At 44.4% G+C, this 21,398-nt stretch overlaps 1 protein-coding gene across 6 annotated transcripts in view; it reads left to right on the top strand.

Moving 5' to 3' along the window:
• Window positions 1–21,398, top strand: part of RGS12 (regulator of G protein signaling 12) — a 183,552-nt gene that overhangs the window by 34,540 nt on the left and 127,614 nt on the right. For 4 of the 6 annotated variants that reach the window (XM_078852589.1, XM_073342637.2, XM_073342638.2 and 1 more), the window contains 2 exons: window positions 16,286–16,444; window positions 18,398–18,514. In XM_078852589.1, coding sequence (XP_078708715.1) covers window positions 16,286–16,444; window positions 18,398–18,514 — 276 coding nt within the window. The remainder of the gene's footprint in view (window positions 1–16,285; window positions 16,445–18,397; window positions 18,515–21,398) is intronic. The other 2 variants (XM_073342641.2, XM_073342643.2) reach the window with 1 other exon arrangement.

The raw sequence follows: 21,398 nt of genomic DNA, 5'->3' as shown, positions 1-21,398 counted from the left end.
ACCAAGTCTCGAACTTGGGGCTATGGCATCCACACTGCAGCGTGCAAACCTGAATCAAACTAACCTTATCCTGGACTCCCTAGCGTCCACACAAGATGTGGCTGTTCTAGCCCTTTGACCGAGGCGCACTGTGGGAATACTTAACTGTCCATCCTGAACATTACAGGAAATTTGAACAGCCCACTAAAACATCTTGCCAAGGCATCATTTTGCTCAGTGCATTCCCAGCTACCAGAGCCAGCAACATGGAGAAGGCACTTTTTGAAAAACTGCTCTTGCTTGTGCTTTGACTCCTGTTTCAGGAAATGGGCAGAGCTTCTATGAGGTGCTGGTAGACATTTTGGTGGGTGTTTTCTGACCCACCAAAGGCACCTGACAACTTGTGATGGAATAGGAGGCGGCAGCAGAAGAGAAGTATCCAGGCTTGGCAAACTTGAATTAACTGACTGCTTCTCAGTACATTCAGTACAGTTTCTGATGCCCTCTGTGTGGACTGGTGCTTCCGGAGCAGGGCCGCAAGCACAGACTGGTGGAATTACATAGTCATGCAGACCTGGGATGACCAGCAGTGGGTCCAGAACTTTAGCATGAAGAAAGCTACGTTTCTGGAGCATTGGCAGCAGCATAAAGACACATGCATGAGGCCACCCTGCTGGTCCAGAAGTGGATTGTTATAGCTTTCTGGAAGCTGACTACTCCAGACTGCTGCAGGTCCATTGCAAGCCAGTTTGGTGTTGGAAAGCTGACTGTAATTAACGTGGTCAATGAGATTTCTGAGGCAATCAGGCAATGTGGTTTACCCCAAGGTGGCGGTCGTAAAAGATATTCCTGAAGTCACTGCTTGCTTTGAAAGAATGGGGTTTCCAAACTGCGCTGAGGCAATTGATGGGACTCATGTGCCCATAGTTTGCCCTCCTCGAGCACATAAACTTCAAAGGGTACTACTCCATTATTATACAGACCCTCATGGACTAGAGAGGGCAATTTATGAACATTAACATGGGTTACAGTGGAAAAGTTCATGATACCAAGGTTTTCCACTGATCAGGAGTCTACATTCATGGACAGGCGGGGACACTATTCCCACCAAATGACATTGTCATAAATGGAGTTACTGTCTCCACCGTTATTTGGTGGTACTAGCATACCTCCTTTTGCCTTGGCTTATGAGACCATACCCTGATTTCAGAGGCCCTGGTAAAAGATGGCTTAATTGCACTCTCAGCAGGTGCAGAGTGGTTGTTGAATGTGCTTTTGGCAGATTGAAATCCAGTTCAAGTTGTTTACAGACCCATTTGGATGCCAGTGTCATCAGTGGTGTCTTCTTTATTGTGGCTTGCTGTGTTCTTCACAATCACTGTGAAGCCAGAGGTGAACCATTTCCCCTTGAACGGACCTATTACAATGAAGGGCCCCTAAATCAGTACATTCAGCCAGAAGTATATCTACCAACGCTGAAGCTGAATCCACCCAGGCAACAGAAGTCAGGGCTGCTTTGTGCTCCCACATTATGGACTTACATGGCCCAGTGGAAGAGGGGGAGTTACTACCATTATAAATGTGCTTGTGGGGTTGGGGGCTCATTGAATGTGGAGTGTTCGAGGAGGGGTGTGGAATTTTAGTGCCATGTGATGTACTTATGAATGACATGACCACTTGTGAAAGGGGGGAAAGGGCAATACATAGCATGGAATGATTTAAAGAAGTGATAGAAATTTGAATTGCTATAGATAACTATATTGATGTATATCCTTTGCATACTAATTCCTGATCATGTTTAATTTTATTTTTTTGAAAACACATCATATGATGTGAAGCAGAGAGAGAAATACAGTTGCTTGATGAAACAAAAAGCTTAGAAAAGTAAAACATTCTCCCATTCCAAGGCAGGCCAGTTGCCATTACCACACCAAAACACAAATAACAACAGAACCTTACAGGAAGAAAAAGAAAATAACAACCACGTACAAGATAGAAACTGTGGCATGTCTCTTGACCACCTGTTTCCCTTCTTTCCCCATTTGCCATGCAAGTGGTGCTGTGGGAGGGAGATGGAGGCATCCACAGAGAAGGGGGTCAATATGGAAGGCTGCAAGGGAAAGGTTGCCCTGCCCTGCAACTCAGGGCTTGATAGCATGTGTCACCCAGCCATGGAGTCTTCCAAGTTGCTTCTGGGTTGCAGCACAGGGTAGCGCACAGGGGCTCAGGCTGTTGTGTGGGTGATGTAACAGGAGCTGCTATTCTTGCAGTCATTAGTGATATGAGCCACTCAAACAGCTCTTTCTGCTAAGCTATGTCCTTCTCCCTTAGCCACCATTCCCGTTCCAGGAGCTGTGAGGCAAGTGCCTGCCTCTGTGCTGAAACCCTGTCCTCAAGCTGTGCAGCCAGCCTCTGTCTTTGCTCTTGTCTTGTGGTATGCCTTTCCTCTAGCCGTAAGTTCCTGTGTCTTTGGTACCAGACCTGCTTGTTGGCCCTCTCCAGAACTTTAACCATAAGTTTATCATGGAAATGCTTCCTCTTGAAATGATCTATGAAGGAATGTTGGCCCAGGCTTCTGTTGTAGTGTGGGCGAGCTGTGGAGGTACTGCAGCCAATAGAGGTCAAGGGGCCCTGAAAGGACAAGGCACAGAGGATTATTGTTTCAAATAGCTCACTGCAGGAACACAGAAAAATTCCTTGTGGAATTTCAAGGACATAAAATGATACTTTAACAAACTGAACTTCACTATATTGTGAGAAGGACACTTAGGAACACAGAAGCTCCATGGACACAGACTGATTAATCGCAGCAAAGAATTGCAGGCACAATGGTAAGTTAAAAATGCAACGCTGCTTTTTTAATTTTAGAAAATTACAAAACTACTTGGTTTGGGTTTTTTTGGTTGGTGGGAAGGTGGGGGAGTCTGCCATCTGTGGTCATTCTAGGATTTCAGACCTTCCACACTTTGGAGGACATAGCTTTTTTTGTGGTGCCCGACTAGCAAAGGCAGATGTTTTTCCAAGTTGCTGGTTGAAAACCTGTAAGTTTATGCAACGGAAGTATTTAAACGTGTAGTGACTGAGCAGCACATCTATGAGTGGTCTGAGCTGGTCAGCTACCGAGGTGGCCCTGAAAAATATTCCTTTCCCCAGAATGTGACTACCTATCTGGAGTTCCTGCTTCAGGAAAAGTTTGCAGCTATCAACACACAGGATTGGATCAGAATTCATGAGGGAATCAACAGGATGCTGTGTTAGCTTCCACATGGACTGTTATGGCTGCATGCAAACACATAGAAATCCACAGCCTTTCTCCTCCCCATTCCCCAGTACATTTCTGGACAAAATTTCAAACTGCAATCATATTTGGGACAAATGATTTTGTTACCTTCATGGACTACCTCTAACTGAAATAGACTAGATTTGTGAATGGAACATTTCCCCAAACACACACATTCACAGACACACAATTCTCTGTTTCTTCTTCAAGTAGTGTCCCTTTGAGTGCTCCACTGTAGGTGTGTGTGTGTCCCTCTGCTGCTGATCAGAGAACTTTGGTAGCAGTGTCCATTGGGCCTGCACATGTGCTGTTTCTCCTCATGCTACACCATGAGGCTAGGCAGAGTGCATGGGCTAACCCTCCTCAGTTCCTTCTCAACCTCCCTGGCTAGAAACGGAGCCATTAGGAGTCTGTTAAGGCTGTTGTTCTTCTGTTTTCATTTCGCAGTTAGTGTCCCCAATTCTAGTTGTAGTTCTAGTTGTTGTTCTTCCATTCATTTTTTTCCTACCCTTTTCCCCACCTTTTTTTGCTCCTGGGGGACCCTTCCCCTTAGCAGGGTATGCCCAGCTCCCTGGGTTTCAAGAAGTGCCACACATGCAGCGAGGCAATCCTGGTCATGAATAAGCACTCTCAGTGCATCTGCTACCTCGGTGAGGGTCACATACAGCAAAAGTGTACCCTCTGCCAGTAGCTCTGTCCAAGATCCTTCAAGGACAGAGAGCTCCACCAGAAGATTCTCTTCGTGGAGGCAGTTCTCCGACCTCAATCTCCTGACAGATGTGAGTCTTCCCCACAACCTTCAATTTCTAAGGGAAGTGGGTTGAATTAGCAGGCTGGGGATTCCTCTCATAAGTCCTCTAAGAAGAGGGCAGGAAGACCGCTAAGTGATCCTCAGGATAGTTGCAAGCGATCTCTATCTCACTCCATATTCTTGGCACCACTGGGGCAGAGATCACAGTCTGGCATCCATGTATGACAATTGTTGGCTACTAGTACTGTTGACAAGTCCACAGACAGTATGGGCATGGGCAATGTCTCTTCAGTACCGAGAGATAAGAACAAGCTAAAGAAGACACTCCCAGTATGCGAGTCTACCTTGGTACTGTCAGTGGCGGCTCACAAGGCTCTGCAGAGACTGGTACAGACAGGGTCTCCATTTCCCCTGGAACCACCATTGGGATGTTCAGTACTGGTAGAATTCCACCATACCCCAGAGATGTCTGTGCACGGGATGCACCTGAGTCCTTGCCTATCGGTATTGACAGCACGGCATCGAGCCTTTACCAGGTACAGGGATATCCCTTCAGCTAAGCCATGCTCCTCCACTGTCTAGTGAGGGTTCGGACAGTGAGCCAGAGGCAGCAGTCTCACAGTACTTCTCCCAGGCTCCATACAAGACCCACTATCAGCAAGGTCTGAGACAGTACCCCCAAATGGCTTCACCATCACCACAATCTTGGTATGGCCACCCATGGGCATCCCAACCAGATCCTATACCACAATGGCTGTATTGTGACCCTTGGGCGGCACACTGACAGCCTGCATTATGGGCTCCTAGCCTTGCCTGAGAACCCTCCAGGCATACTCCATTGGTGACAGCATCTAAGACCTCTGAACCATCTCAGGAGATGGAGGAGGACATAACACCAAAGACCACATCCTCCTTCCTGGAGGAAACAGTCATGCCTCCCCCACCATCTCTGGTAGATGACTTCCACCTTTTCTGGGAGCTGGCAAAGAGCATGGTGGTCACCCTCTACATAGTACTAGAGGCGGTAAAGGATATGCACCATCAGCTCCTGGATATCCGCCACTCTTCCTCCTCATCAAAGATTACCCTCCCAATCAATGAGGCCATTTTAGACCTGGCCAAAACAGTGGCAAATCCTGGCATCGGTGGCACCAACTTGCAAGCGGGCAGATAAAAAATATTATGTCCCTGCAAATGAATCAGAGTTCCTTTTTTCCCACCCAACACCCAGTTCCATTCTGGTGGATGCAATCAATTCCCACGGATGGCAACACCAGTCCAGGGCTACACCCTATGGCAGAGACTGGAAGTGCCTTGATCTCTTTGGCAGGAAGGCATATTCGTCGGCCACCTTACAGTTTCATATTGCCAATTAGCTCACGGCCAAATATGACTACACAAATTACAACAAACTCAATTATTTTATTGACGAACTGCCGGAGGTGCTTTGGGAATCCTTCAAGACCGTCATACAGAAGGGGCAATTAGTAGCAAAAATATCAAGGGCCGATTATAGTGATGCCACCGACATGGTACCTAGGTCCATCTCCATGGTGATGTGACGGGTGTTATAGCTCCATTTGTTGGGATTCCTGAAAGAGGTGCAGTCCAAGGTGGAATATCTTCCTTTTTAGTACACAAAGCTCTTCGCTGAAAAGACTGATGCCTCCCTATATACTCTAAAGGATTCCAGGGCTACCCTCTGGTGACTGGGAATCTATAGACTGGGGTAAAAGAGATGTTTTAGTCCCCAGTCTCAGTGCAGACCTTACATGGCTCAATATCAACCTCAGCACCATTATGAACTGCAAATTGAGAAAGGGAAGTTCCTGAAGCGCAAACTGTCCGGTCTGCAAACCTCGTCCCAATCCACTGCTGTAAATGCCACTTTTGACAGGCAGGTTGAGGCGCTGTGAGACCACTCTCCACAACTGCAATCAACCATGGTTGTATACCCATTTGGCCACCGATTCACAGTGTTCCGCCATGCCTGGGAACGCATAATGTCGGACCAATGGGTTATAGAGATTGTCTGTCTGATCCGGGCACCCCATCCATTTGACCTCCATACCCCCTCTGATATACCCTTCCTCATCCTTCAGGGACCCTTCTCATAAGAGTTCACTACAACAGGAGATAGATCATCTTCTCCAGTTAGGAGCCATAGAACTACTATCTCAGCATCTACAAGGTAAGGGGTTCTACTGTCGTTACTTCCTAATACCTAAAATAAAGGGAGGTTAGAGACCCATATTGGACCTCATAGCTCTCAACAATTTTTCAAGGCTCAGAAGTTCAAGATGGTCACCTCATTGGTGATCATTCCAACACTGGAACAGGGAGACTGTTTTTCGGCCCTTAACATCCAGGATGCCTACTTTCACATCTCGATCTTACTTGCTCGCAGGCAATTTCTCAGGTTCACTCTGGGAAACTACCATTACTAATACAGAGTCCTCCCCTTCGGACTATCATTGGTCCCAAGAGTATTTTCCAAACTTCTCTCAGTGGTAGCTGCTAACTTACGTTCACAAGGGATAAGGATTTACCCATATCTGGACAACTGTCTCCTCAGAGCCTGATCTCTCCAAGACGCCCACAAAGCCATCAACACTATGATACACTTGTACTTGTTACAGAACTGGGTTTACAGATCAACACCCAGAAGTCAACCCTCACTCCAGTGCAATGCCTGGCATTCCTAAGGGTTGACCTAGATGCCATAGAGGCCAAAGCCCTCCTACTTCAACACAGGTTTCTCTTCTTTGTTTTGCTCATAGATACTGTTCAATACAGTCCACAGATACCAGCCAGACTTTGCCTTGAACTCTTGGGGCACGTGTCAACAGGCATGGTGGTGATACCACACACTAGATTCCACATGCGATACCTCCAACTATGGTTCTGTTTGGTTTAGAGAACAGACACAGGCTGGACAAACCCCTGTTACTACCCACCAGGATCAAAAACTCCTTTAACTGGTGGAAGGTCCCAGCCAATGTGTGCAAAGGGATCCCCTTCTCGCACACATCACCATCATTGCTCCTTACCACCAATGCATCACTCATTGGGCGGGATTTGCATTTAAATAGTCTCATGATGCAAGGCAAATGGTTGCCTACAGAGATGTCTCTCCACATTGGTCTCCTTGAACTGAGAGCAGTCAGGAACACCTTCATCCATTTCTTCCTGCTGATCGCAGAATCTCACATACAAAGATCCTAATGGACAACATAGCCTGCATGTACTACATCAACTGGCAAGGGGGGGCAGTCTCCCTCTCTATGCGCAGAGGCAATGAGATTATGGAACTGATGCATCTCCCACAATGTAACTCTGTCCACGGCTTACCTCCTGGGAAAATAGACCTTGACAACTGACCATCTCAGTCTCAAATTCTCACATGATCACGAGTGGGAGATACACCTATCAGTACTCCATGACTTATTCACATGATAGGGAATGCTGTCCACAGACCTGTTTGCCACCTACCAGAACAAGAAATGTCCACACTACTGCTCCAGGGTGGGGATGGGGCAGCACTCTCTGGGCAATACCCTTCTACTCCCGTTGGACAAAGACTTTCTTTACACCTTTCCTGTGTTTTCTCTACTACTGAAGATCCTGCTAAAAATAAAAAGGGATGCAGCTAACATCATCCTGATTGCTCCTAGTTGGCCAAGACAGACCTGGTACTCTTACCTAGCACAGCTCGCGATGTGCATGCCGATCTCTCTCCCAACCTTTCTGCACCTCCTCTCACAGGACAAAGGGCATATCCTGCATCCCAATTTAGGGATTCTCTGCCTCAAAGCATGGTTCCTGCTTGGCTCCAACACCTAGAGAGCTCCTGCTCAAGGGAGATACCAGGGTTTGTATTGTACAGTAGAAAGTCCTACACACGACAAACTTACCTGCAGAAGTGGTCCAGGTTTCAGATTTGGTGCATGTCCCAACAAATCTCCCCAACATCTGTGACTCTTCCACACATCCTAGATTATGCTCTGATCCGTATAAAGTCAAGATTATCCATAAACTCTCTTACGGTCCATCTAGCAGCTATTACAGCCTTTCACCAACTTCTAGAGGGATATTCAGTGCTGTCACACCCAACCACTAAAAAGTTCCTTAAGGGTATAATAAAGCTTTTCCGTCAACCTTGACTTTCTACCCCATGTGGGATCTAAACCTGGTACTGAAAGGGCTGACTAGGCCGCCCTTCAAACCCGTAGCCACGTGTTCACTTACATACCTATCAGTGAAAACAGCATTCCTGATAGCAATTACCTTGAAGAATAGAAGAGAAAGCAGTTCTGATGGCGCATCCCCCATACACAGTATTTTTTCCAGACAAGGTTACACTCAGACCATATCCAAAATTCATCCCGAAGGTAACCTCCCCGTTTCACATGAATCAGATTGATTCACCTTGCAATCTTCTACTTCAAGCCTCACCAAGACAATAGGGAGGCTATACTACATCCTAGATGTTAGGAGAGCCCTGTCCTTCTACCTTGATAGGACAAATGCCTTTGGAAAGTCCTCTAGCCTTTTCCTCTCTCTATGGCGGAAAGATCCACGGGCTCAGCAATATCTGCCCAAAGACTCTCTAAGTGGGTCTCGAATTGTATCAGACAGTCCTATCAAATTTGTAACATGACCCCTCCGGAGTCGATCCATACACACTCCACAAGATTGATCTCCTCATCTCTTGCCACCTTCAAGAATGTCCCTGTCTCAGAGATCTGTAGAGCGGCGACATGGGCGTCAGACCACACTTTCTCAGAACACTACCTGATCGCTGGGGACTCCGCCTCTGATGCCATCTTTGGCTACACAGTACTTTCATCTGTAACTGATCCAACTCTGAAGTCCCAGCCCTCCAGAAGGGGTACTGCTTGGGGGTCACATACAGTGGAGCACCCACAGGGTCACAAATTGAAGAAGTTGTTACCTTGTGCAGTAATGATGGTTCTTCGAGATGATGTGTGGCCCTATGGGTGCTCTGCAACCCTCCCTCCTCCCCTCTACTTCAGAGTTCTTGTCTATGACTCTGCAGTAGAGAAGGAACTGAGGAGGGTTAGCTCGTGTGCATTGACTAGCCTCATGGCACAGCACGAGGAGAGACCGCAGATGTCGGGGCCCAACAGACACTGCTACCGAAGTTCTCCGATCAGCAGCGCAGGGATGAATACACACCTACAGTGGAGCATCCATAGGGGCACACATCTCGAAGAACCATAGTTACTGCACAAGGTGAGGAACTTCTTCTTTCAGTAACTTAAGTCTCAATAGACCATAGAATGGTTACAGAATGGCATACATACAGGCATGGCAATGTAAGGCTATTATTTTTAAGAAACAGGAATGGTCCTAGCAAAACAAATCTCTGGTTTTTCTGTAAACTATACACTTAAAAGATATTCTTTACTGTTTACGTGTCCTGCTTACCTTTTTGAGCTCCATGTGGTGGTGTTGAGGGGAACTATGCTGCTGGCATACACTCCGCCATTAACAAATACACACTGCTAACTGGGGCTTCTCATAACTTTTGCACTGGTTCCTGGAGCAGAAATTCCTTCTATTACTGTGTTGTTAAACGTTAAAATGGAACCCAAAACTTAGTGGACTTAAGATCAGTTTCTATCTTGTCTGCGTCTGCTGCAGGCTCCGCAGTGGGCTGTCCTTTGGGGGTGCATCAGCTCTTCCTAGTATGGACCCAGAATGTGCTGCTCCTGCTCCAAAACCTGCTCTGGAACCAGTTTCAGCAACAGAGTGACTTCAGTGTCCCCATTCAGTGACTGCTGTTTCTCCCATTAGTCCCCATGCTGGATTCTGGAGCCAGCAGGGCACCATCCTGGCTGACTAGGTCATTGTGCATCAGGGTTGGCTCCGCGCTGGGCACAGTGCCCAGCACCCAGTCAAACGCCTCATAATACGGGCATGATGTTGGCAAGTTTCCTGGGGTGCGGTTCTGGTCTCTAGTTTTCTGGTACTTACTCTTGAGCTACTTAATCTGCTCCTTGTACTGGTCACTAGTTTGTTAAATTTGCAAAGCTACCAGCTTCTTCACTGTTTGTTAGTATGTATGGTCATTCCTAGTACTCTTACTAAAGTCCACAGTTTTCCTGGCTTTGCACCAGAGATTCACCAATTCCTGTGACCTTGAAGCAGTTTGATTCACAAAAGAGATGTTCTGTTCAGTCTGCATTGCAAACACAGAATGCTCTCTGGTATTTGCAACTCAGTGGTCAGAAAGATTAACATTGACTCACTGAGCTGCTGCAGTACGCCAAGGGTGGTTGCTTCTCTTTTCAATAGAGGAGATTCAAGATCCTTGGAATAGAGAGGACAAAGGACGTTGGTCCGTGGGATTGTGGGATACTTTTTGGAGGACTCCCAGGACCTGAGTCAAGCAAGGCTATGTCTACACTACAAAACAATAGGGCTTGAACCCTGGATCAAGGCCTGACCTGGTCTCAGATCCTGCAACCCCACAGGGTACTGGGACTCTGGGTCGAAGCCCTGAGTTAGCATGATTTATGCGTGGATAAAACTGGCGGATAGGCTTGAGCTTGAGTCTGAGCTTGAGCTTACACTGGAGTGTAGATGTACCCTGTGTTTTTCTTATCTGTTACTGGTGGGATGCCACAGTTTGCACTCCCTCACCTAATTTTTAAAATCCTCTGTCTTTTTATAGGGTCTGAGACAAAAACTTGTTTTTGGAGGGAAAAATACTTTCATGATTAATTTTACTATGTGTCTTGTCTTGACATTTTCATTTTACTTAATTTCTTATGGATTTTTTGGTGGTATCTTTACGTTACATGAGTGATAAGATAAGGGGAGGTCTAATCCGGACATTGTTACTTTTTCATTTCTTATGGAACTCATCTGTACTAGCAATTTTTTTATAGAAAAATCTGCTATAACAATATCACCCAGTTTTGTTTATACTTTTGTGTACACTTTTAGTAGTTTGAGGGTTTTTTCTGCAGGACACCTGGATTCTTAAAGATATGTAAATGCTGAGGATAACTAGATGCAGCTCAACACTCAATCATATGAAATTCCTAAATATAGGTCACTTACAGGTTAAAAACCAATTAGAATTCAAACACACACTTTGGTAATGCTATAAAGATTTTGGAAGAATAGTTCATATTTAAATTAATATGCAAGAAAAAAAGAAACTAAAAGGATTAATATTTATTAACAGGTATTAGACTTCCTAAGTTGTCAGAGGAATTTTCTAGTTTCTCTACCATTCTAGGGTTAGGCTTCAGGAATTTCGACTTTCCTTTTCAGCCTCTGATCAAATATCTATCTACTGTCCTGATTTTGGTTTATTGATCCAGAGATTATATGTTTCAGGTAGGGAACATATCTTATACCACTATTTAATAAATTGTAATAGACTTCATTGGCACTCTGTACCAAAAAAAAAAGAGAGTTAATCTAGTATGTATGCACGATTCAAAGTATTTTTTAGCCAGATGGCAGTATGCTGCTTTGAAAAATTCATCTTCATCCTTAACAAATTTTTCTGCAGTAGTTCATAGTACGGTAAAAGCTGTTTTATCCGACATGTTGGGAGAATGGGGGGTAGAAAATGCTGGTTAACTAAGAGGGAGTTTGGGTGCAGGAGGGGGCTCAGGGCAGTGGCTTGGGGTACTGGATCTGGGGGCTGCTCCCCTCAGGTGGCTCCCTGCAAGCGGTGACCTCTCCTGGCTGCTCCTAAGGGGAGGCATGGCAAACAGCTCTGTGCGCTGCCTCCTTCCACTGGCACTGCCCCCGCAGCTCCCATTGGCTAATTGGAGCTGTGTTGCTAGCGAGGTGGGGGCAGTGCATGGAACTGCCTGCCACATCTCCACCTAGGAGCAGCCAGGACAGGTTGCTGCTTGTGGGGAGCCACCCGAGGTAAGCGGCCCCTGGATCCTGCACCCTCTCCCATGCCTCAAACCCCCTCTCGCACCCAAACTCCCTCTGAGTGCCCACACTCCACACTCCCTCCCAAGCTCCAGTCCACTTTTGGCCCTGTGCCAGCTGGACTATAAACCGGAATTTCAATGAAGATCAGAAATGCTGGTTTATAGAGCTTTCCCATTGAAGTGCCGGTTAAAACTGCTTTTACTGTATATAATAAGGGTAATGAGTACTATTTACATTTTCCCTAATAGTTCCTCTAATTACTGACTGACTACATGCATGTTAAAACCTTTCAGTTACTAGTAGAAAACATCAGAGACACAGCCTCTGAAATCTTCTTTTACGTCAGTGGTGCCCAAACTTTTCCCGTCACACCCCTGTTTACCAGTAATGGAATCTGTCCAACCCCCCTCTCCCATTACTGCACAATTGGCTCAGCAGAGGAGCTTGGGCTGAAGGCAGAGCTAGGGGCTGAACTGAGGATGGGGGTGGAGCTGAGGCTAGAGGCAGGGCTGGCCTGCGGGTGGAGAGGGACTGAGGGCAGAGCTGGCCTGGGGGCAGAGTGGAGCTGCGGCTGGGGCCAGAGGTGGGCTGGGGCGGAGTGCGGCTGGGGCCAGAGGTGGGCTGGGGCGGAGTGGAGCTGGGGCCAGAGCTGTGGCTGGGGGCAGAGCGGAGCTGCAGCTGGCAGCGGAGTGGGGCTCAGTGGTCCTCCCATCTCGCCCCCGTGGGGGCTGGCCTTGGCCCTGATGTGTCCCCCCTATAGTTTGGGGACCACTGCTTTACGCAAATAAATGCTGTGACTTCCTACAGCTGAGCTGATTTTCAGATTCTAATTGTAATAGCTATTTTCTGTTCAAGCCATAGTGCTTTTTCCTCAGTAGATTCTCAGTAAAAGTCTTTGGCTGTAGTTAACTGGAGATACCTGTTCCTGTAAGATTTTTTTTTTTTTTTTTTTTGTGCATGAGATAAATAGACTTCCAACATATTTCCTCTTCCAGAGACCAGGCCCATTTGTACAGACAAAATCTCTGGAAAGAGAAGGCAGAGGAAGGGAGACTTCAACAATCACTTGGAAATTTAAATATTTTGCAGAGAGATTCAAGTAGTAGTCTTTTTTTTTTTTTTTTAGCAGTGTCTAGTTCTGTTCATCTCCCATAGGTATCTCTAACTCGGCTCTTCAATGCAAGATAGAGACCATTGGTTTAGGGAACATTTTTTCTTTAAGTGCCGCTTCAAAACACTTAGGCCTTGTCCAAATTGGCCAGGCAAGTGGTTAACTTTAACTGGTTTCCACCTTTTTATCAGCAGTTCTCTAGCATTACTTTATTGTTGGTATAGATGGGCCATATTTCTCACTTTCTTTATTGGGGTCATATTTCTCATTTGCTTTATTATGCTACGGCTGGATTCTAACCAAGTGCTCGATATTTATTTTTGTACAAGTGTCAGAAAACCTTACATCAAATTTTGACTGGGTGCTAATTTCCTATTCTGTTTTGTACTCTTACATGATTCTAAGTGTGGTTTTTTCATCCTCCCTTTCATTCTGTGTCTCTGTATTTACAGACCCTATATAACCCAAGAGGCTTTTAGTTTTAAACTCAGGCATCAACATTTGCTGAATAACCAAATCTAGTGATTCTGAAGATTGCAGATCAATTTCATTTTCCCTCAGAATGCAGTTGGAGTTACCTTAAAGCAGGCCTCCTCCTCTTCCCCAAATTTAGACGTAATTAGTTTCTAAAATCTTTTGCATTATATTTTATCCGCACATGATAACCACTCAGAGTAGCACACAGGGATTGCCACCATTTAAACCTATGTTGGGCAATTATTTCTGTGTTCTCTTTGGGCTGCACTGGGAAACAAAGTGAAAATGTCATGTTCTCCGTTGTTCCAGATGTGTTTGCCCAGTTTTGATATTTAGTTTTCTTTCTCATCATCCTTCTGTTATGAAAGATGGATACCTGCTGGGAAAACTTTTGTTTTTGATGATACTACAGAGGAGCAGTGAGGAGCATGCATTGAAGTATACTTTAATACTTTCTCGGTTGGCTTCAGTATGCCATTTGCCCTCAAAGTACTGATGTTACTGTTGTTGCCAGCCTTTGGAGTTCCTCCTGCCTTTCATTCCTCATTTGTGTTTTTTCTCACTAAATGAAAGATTTAATAAATGCAAAGGTGGGTACTTCCATAGTTTAAAAAGTGGTGAAACTTTCTGAAACTTACATGCAAGTAACTTGGATCCTTACATACAAGGAACATCGAGTGTCACTGGTAATAACTCTTGAGGTGCCACACTATTGTTTTGACTATCTATAATTAATATTGGTGCATTCTGCTGAATTTGCTGTGGAGTCTGCTGCAGAGTATTGCTTCAGATCTAAGCTTTCATTTTGCAGGGGCAAATGTTATTTTAGATCTTAGGATTGCAAAGAGCCTTAAAATATAAACCATGTGTGAACCAATGCAACTCTGAAGGGATATGAAATGCCCTGTTTAGCTCAGTGGGTGTTAACCTTGAAACCTAAGGATGGCAACTTAGAATGTCAGCATACTAAACTGATGATGATTTTGTAGCTTAAATATCTAGCTGATGTGCTTGTTCCAGTCTGAAATTGTTCCTGGCTGTCAAAAACCTCAAGAGTCTACTTTTTCAGCTTCTCCCTGGCAGCTTCTATGGTGTAGTTATTCATTGTCAGTACACTGAAAATTGAAAATATAGGGCATCATTTGTTTTCATAGTGAGTTAAGAACCTCCTTATTTAAAGCTTTCCTGAAATGGCCCAGAAACAAGAAGGGCTTTCTCCAGACTTTGGGTCCAGCTTCCTGCAAAGTACACTGGGCCTTGGCAATAGTCTTACAATAAAGAAGACTTCCAAATGGAGTCTCTAGTAAATATACACCAATGAGAATTGCAAAGTCACCAATGAGAGTCCTATTGTTAAAGAATAGCATTGAATACATGTGGGTAAATAAACAGATATTCATTTTCTTCCGAGAAGATGTCAAAAATATATCATCTTATAGAACAGTGATATAACTTCATAGTGTTCTGTTTTTTTCCCTACTTTGTACAATCAGCTGTGAACATCTAATTATAAGAATGGAATTATTTTTGCTTAATGTAAATTTCAAATATAGCAAAACAAAACACTTAGGGGGAAAATAAAGCAGAAATATTTTAGAGTTGGGAACAGTGACTCTCATAAAGGCAGAAAAGAAAAAAAACGTGAAGGAAAAGTAATAGCTGCCATTTAAAAACCATGTCGTCACTAATAAATATTCTTGAGACATAAGGTAGGTAAGGTAATATCTTTTATTGGAGCAACTTCTCTTGGTGAGAGAGTCCAGGTTTCGAGTCACAGCTCTTCTTCAGGTCTGGGAAATGTTGCACAGAAAAATTATAAAAGAGAAAAAGACCCTTTTACTTCTTGGTGAACACTTTTCACAAAGCGATTACTCTATATCTGACTTCTCAGTCATCATCCTCAAAGGAAAACTGCACAGTGCCTTCAAAAAACAAGCCTAAGAGCTTAAGTTCATAACTTTGCTAGACCCTAAAAATCATGGACGGAACAGAGACACTGGAGTTATGGCTTTTTACAATGGTCTATAACCCATTAAACCAACCCTCTCTGCTTCTTTTTTTGTGTGCTTCCCCCCCTGTGACTGGAGAGGTATTATCTGGCTATTTCACCTGAAATGGTCCCTCTAAATATGTTTACTTATGCTAAACATTCTTTTCACCTTTGTATTTAGTTGTGACACTCTGAGTACATTTCCCAGACCTGAAGAAGAACTCTGTGTAAGCTTGAAAGCATGTATCTCTCTCCAAGAGAAATTGGGCCAATAAAATGGTCTCCCCAGGTTTCTCTAATATCCTGGGACCAACAAAGCCATGACAACATAGCCTACAATACATATTCTTGTCAACTTGCATCCTTCCTCACCACAGCAGATGAAATAAGGGATAGTTAAGTATTATATAATTAAAAGGAACATTTTAAGACAACATAAATTGGGAGTGGTTAATGTGCCTCTTCAATGTTGCGTGGAGGGCTGGTGCAGTACCTTTGGACAGGCAAACTGGGCTGGTGGTCCCAATCTTTAAGGAAGGATACCAGAGGGTGTGTTCCAACTATAGGAGACACTCCTCAGTCTCCTCGGCAAAGCCTATGCCAGGGTGCTTGAGAGGAGGTTACGCCCATTAGTTGAACCTTGGATTCAGGAGGAACAATGTGGATTCTGTCCTGGCCATGGAACAACTGACCAGCTCTTTGCTTTCTCGCAGATACTCAAGGGATCGTGGGAGTTTGCTAATCCAGTCTACCTTTGTTTTATAGACCTGGAGAAGTCATATGACTACATTCCCTTTGAAGTCTTATGGGAAGTGCTGCCGGGAGTATAAGGTGCTGGTGCCGCTTTTGCGTGCTATCCGGTCCCTCTATTCTCGGAGTGAGAGTTGTATTCATATTCTTGGCATTAAGTTGAGTTCATTCAAGGTGAGTGATGGATTTCGCCAAAGGTGTGTCTTGTCCCCACGCCTGTTCATAATTTTCATGGCCAGGATAGCAAGGTGCAGCCGAGCTGTGGAGTGCATCCGGTACGAGGACTCGGAGGTAGCATCTCTGCTGTTTGCAGATGATGATGTCCTTCTTGCTTCTTCAGACTGTGATCTCTGATGCACACTTGAATGTTGAACTGCTGAGTGTGAAGAATGCTGGGATGAGAATCAGCACCTCCAAAACAGAGGTCATGGGCCCTCTCCTGGAATAAAGTGGACTGCTCTCTCTAGGTGCAGGGGGAGCTGCTACATTTAGTGGAAGAGTTCAAATATCTAGGGGTCTCGTTCGTGAGTGATGGCAAGTGGGAGCATGTGATCAACTGGCGGATTGGTGCAGCGGCGGCAGTGATGCGGCCGCTGTACTGATCCGTGGTGGTGAAGCGGGAGCTGAGTTCTTGGACAAAGCTCTCCATTTACAGGTTGCTTTACATCCCGATCCTCACCTGTGGTCATTAACTTTGGGCAATGACTGAAAGGATGAGATCGCAGGTACAAGCGCAGAAATGAAGTTTCTTTGTAGGGTGACTGGGCTTACTCTCTGAGACAGGGTGAGGAGCTCGACTATTTGGGATGGCCTTGGAGTAGAGCCACTACTCCTCCGGATCAAGAGAAGTTGGTTGAGGTGGTTTGGGCACCTGTTAAGGATGCCCCTGGGAGGCTTCCATTGGAACTTTGCCAGGCATGTTGCACTGGCTGGAGGCCCCAAGGCCGACCCAGGATGTACTGGAGGGATTATATCTCCTGGCTGGCCTGGGAATAGTGAGGAATCCCCCAGGAGGAGCTGGAACATATTGCGGCAGAAAAGGAGGTCTGGTTCTCTCTATTCTCCATGTCGCCACTGCGACCCTCACTGGGAAAAACGGCATAAAGGAAGAAGATGATGATAAATTGGGGGAAGTTTCAGATTCATGGAGCAACAAAAATAGTGACTCTCCAGCTGTGGCTGGTGTGGAGAGAGAGAAGGAAATGAGAGAAGAGGCCCTCACTAAAGAGGAACTGAATTTGATGGAACATCTCCATAGAGACATTTGAAATCCAGAAAACCGTTTTGATTTTCTTTGGAGGTGGATTATGATGCCATTTATGGTTGAGGAGAGGCGATATAACTCTATTCTCCAAAGCTAAAGAGTAGTCAATGACTTCATTTTAGACCTCATGCAAGAAAGTGGGAATTTATTGATGTTAGGCCATAAAAAGGGAATGTCAGTCATCAAAGTGGGGACACAAGATAGTTTTACTCTCAATTTGATGTCAGTTCTGTTTGTCTGGATGTAATATGATAACTTGAGTGCTGCATCCGATCAGTTCCAAAATTTCAGGGAATGTTCCAGCTGTATTTAAAGCATACAGAAAGAGTGCATCAAAGATTGGGTGAGATGGATTCTAGTATTGTTGTAGCATCATATGGAGGAAATGTGAGCAAGCATTTTATAGTCATTACAACATAGGGGTAGGTCTCTCTTATGTTCAGATATGGGCTCCCATGTTGCTGCTGATTACACATACAATTTACTTTATGCAGATGAGTAGTCCCACTGATTACTCATGTTCATAAAGTCATTCGTGTCTAAATGTTTGCAGGACTGGGGCCTTGGCTGGAAAAGTTACCTCATTAACTTAAGTAAGTCACTTGGGTAGAGAATTTCAGAGACACAAACAGGAGACAGGTGCCTAACACCCATTCAAAATGGGAACCTAACTCACTTTTATTGCTTTTATTGAAGATCTCCCTCCTTGGTGTTCAATATGCTTGTCAACACAATTGTAAAACTGGATAAAAGACGGACATCTCTAGAAATCAGATGTTGTCTCTGAGGAGGAGTTTTATGTAAATAAAGTACTAAAATAAAATACAAGTATAAGTAACCCTATATTTTCTATTGTGTTTTAGGGTGCCAAATTTGGACATCCAGTTGGATTAGCCCTGGCTCCCCAACGTTCCTCTGTTCGGAGATCATTTGGAAGATCTAAGCGATTTAGCATTACTCGTTCACTGGATGATCTTGAGGTAACTAAGCTTTACATAAAACATTACATTATACTAAACTTTTAAATGATTCCTGGGGAGTGATATTTTAGTAATTTTGCCAATGATACAGGATCTGTGGAAGCAACAAATATAGTGCTGACAGCTGCCTAACTACTATGGAACAGATGCTCAATCAGCAAGGGGAGCTAGAGGGAGAGGAGGTTGAAGGAGGCTTCATTCCTTCCTCTCTTATAGTGCTGTCTCCCCAAAGGCTGCTCCATGGTGGGGTGAGGGGAGAGAAAGATAGGACACCAACTAATCTGCCTGTCTCTTCCAATTTGGAAGTAAGAAAGGTACTTCAGAGGTGGGAGAAAAAAGACCGAGATGCAGAGCCCTTGGCATGGGGGGAGGAAGGAATGGGAAGGAACACAAAGCCCCTGGCATGAAGGGAAGAATGGGGGATCCTGGTTTGGGGGCAAGGAAATTGGGAGAGCACATGGTTCCCCAGCATGGGTGCAGGAAGGAGGAGGAATTGGGGCACATGAAGCCCCAGGCATGGGTGGGGAATTGGGGGTGTGCAAATGGAGCCTTGAGCGTGGGGGTGAGAAAAAAGGGGAATCAGGAAATGGAGGGATGCAATGAGTGCTCAGCCTACAGAAGCCATGAACTGTGTGACCCTATAGTCCAATTATTCATTACTTTATTTCTCTCTCCCCAAATATCTCAAATATTTTGAAGAAAGAAAAAAGCAAATATTCCTTATTGAGAACATATCTATATCCCAGTCTGAAGTTTTAAAAGAATGTGATTTTTTTTTTTAACCATAAACTCAGAAGTTTAAAATGGTAGGCTGTCCTTTAAACATCAAAGCAAAATAATCTGAGTGGAGACCCAGTGTGAGAAATATTAGCTCAGGCAGTAATTTGAAAAATGTCATAAGTGAACGGAAAAAAAAAGTGTTTGGAATGGACCTGTCCAGTTCTAAATATAGTAGCATTACTGCAGCACTATAATTCAGTATTATAATCACCAAACAACCATTGTTTCTAATAAAGTAGAACAGAATATAGTCTTCAGTACTGATGAGCAGGATAAGTTGTATTCCATGTAGTTTCTTGTACGTGGGTATTTTGAATGTAGCTCAGTCAGTTTAATCAACTGAGTTTTTGTTAGCCCATTCTGTAGGCGTATGAGTTTGTTCCAGTGTGTTTGAGTAACATTTCCTCTCTCAGGCCATTATGCACTGGTGCTATGTACCAATTGTCTGCCTGGTTTCCTTCCCCAAATGTGGTCGTATGATTCCTTTCGGATTCCCTGTTGTTAAAGGAGCGATTTAAATGTAAAATATTGTATGTTTACTGTTATAATTAATTTGAAAATATTCTGCCTCTTCCTTTTTTAAAAAAAGAGTCATTCAGAGATTTAAACATGAATAAACAATATTCTTATGAGGTCAGAACTGTGTAATATCATAGGTGCCTGCTTACTTGCAGAAATCAGTTTATGCATTGACAGAAGTGGTAAATTTTTATATTCTAACTTTGACTTGTAGAATTTACCCCTTAGATGATATCTTTACTGGCAGATATTTTAAACAAGATTACTATAAACTTGCAGAGAGGGGAAAAAGAGGTAGGGAGGGAGCCAAGTAAATGCACAATAATTCCAAGACTATGTAGTGTTACAGAAAATGATGTGTAAAGTACCAAACATATGGCTATAGTCCAAACCTTTTTTGACAATTCTGGGTCCTGGGAGTTGCAGTCATTCACAAAGGGCAGAATATAGTCCATTGTCTCCTTACAAATCAGAGACAAATTCTGTTGAAGCATTATGTATAGTAATTGCTAGCAATATTTTAGCAGTCAGGTCTTCACAAAAAGACACCTAGAAATTTGATTTTTAATGGGATAACAAGAAAGGGGGCTGGTTGTGTCTGCCTGTACAAGAGGGGGTCCTCAAAATAGCCAAGGCCTTGTGGCAGACCTCCTCCTCCATCCCTCCCACCTCAGAACGGACTGAGAGAAAAGTTATTTGTGCTGGCCGAAGGTTTTGAATACCTTCCCCCCTCACTCCCCCTGGCGGCTTGCTGGTTGTGTCTGCGGCCAACGAGAAAGACAAGCAGGTCCCCACCTCCTCAACTCCCAAAAACAAAGAGGCCAAAAAAACTCAATTTATTTGGGAGAAAAATTTATTCAGCCGCCAGCCTGCAATTTCGGGTGGCAAGCCATCAAGTGGTACAATTTTAATCTCTGGGATGGCCTTAAAAAATTCCAGGAATCCCTCCCTGAAGGTCTGGCCCAAGAGTTTGGCACCCTGGTATGGTATGTCCTCTGCTCTGTTTTACCCACATTCTGCCATATATTTCATGTTATAGCAGTCTCTGACGATGACCCAGCACATGTTGTTCATTTTAAGAACACTTTCACTGCTGATTTGACAAAACACAAAGAAGTAACCAATGTGAGATTTCTAAAGATAGCTACAACAGTTGATGCAAGGTTTAAGAATCTGAAATGCCTTCCAAAATCTCAGGGATGAGGTGTGGAGCGTGCTTTCAGAAGTCTTAAAAGAGCAACACTCTGATGCGGAAACTACAGAACCTGAACCACCAAAAAAAAAAAAAAAATCAGCCTTCTGCTGGTGGCATCTGACTAAGATGATGAAAGTGAACATGTTGGTCCGCACTGCTTTGGATTGTTATCGAGCAGAACCCATTATCAACATGGACACATATCCTCTGGAATCATGGTTGAAGCATGGAGGGACATACAAATTTTTAGCGCATCTGGCATGTAAATATTTTACGATGCTGGCTACAACAATGCCATGCGAAAGCCTGTTCTCACTTTCAGGTGACATTGTAAACAAAGAAGCGGGCAGCATTATCTCCTGCAAATGTAAATTAACTTGTTTGTCTTAG

This window comes from Lepidochelys kempii, chromosome 4, assembly GCF_965140285.1.
Source record: "Lepidochelys kempii isolate rLepKem1 chromosome 4, rLepKem1.hap1, whole genome shotgun sequence".
NCBI lineage: Eukaryota > Metazoa > Chordata > Testudines > Cheloniidae > Lepidochelys > Lepidochelys kempii.
The sequence above is the reverse complement of the archived record's forward strand: the minus strand, read 5'-3'. Positions and strand labels throughout refer to the sequence as shown.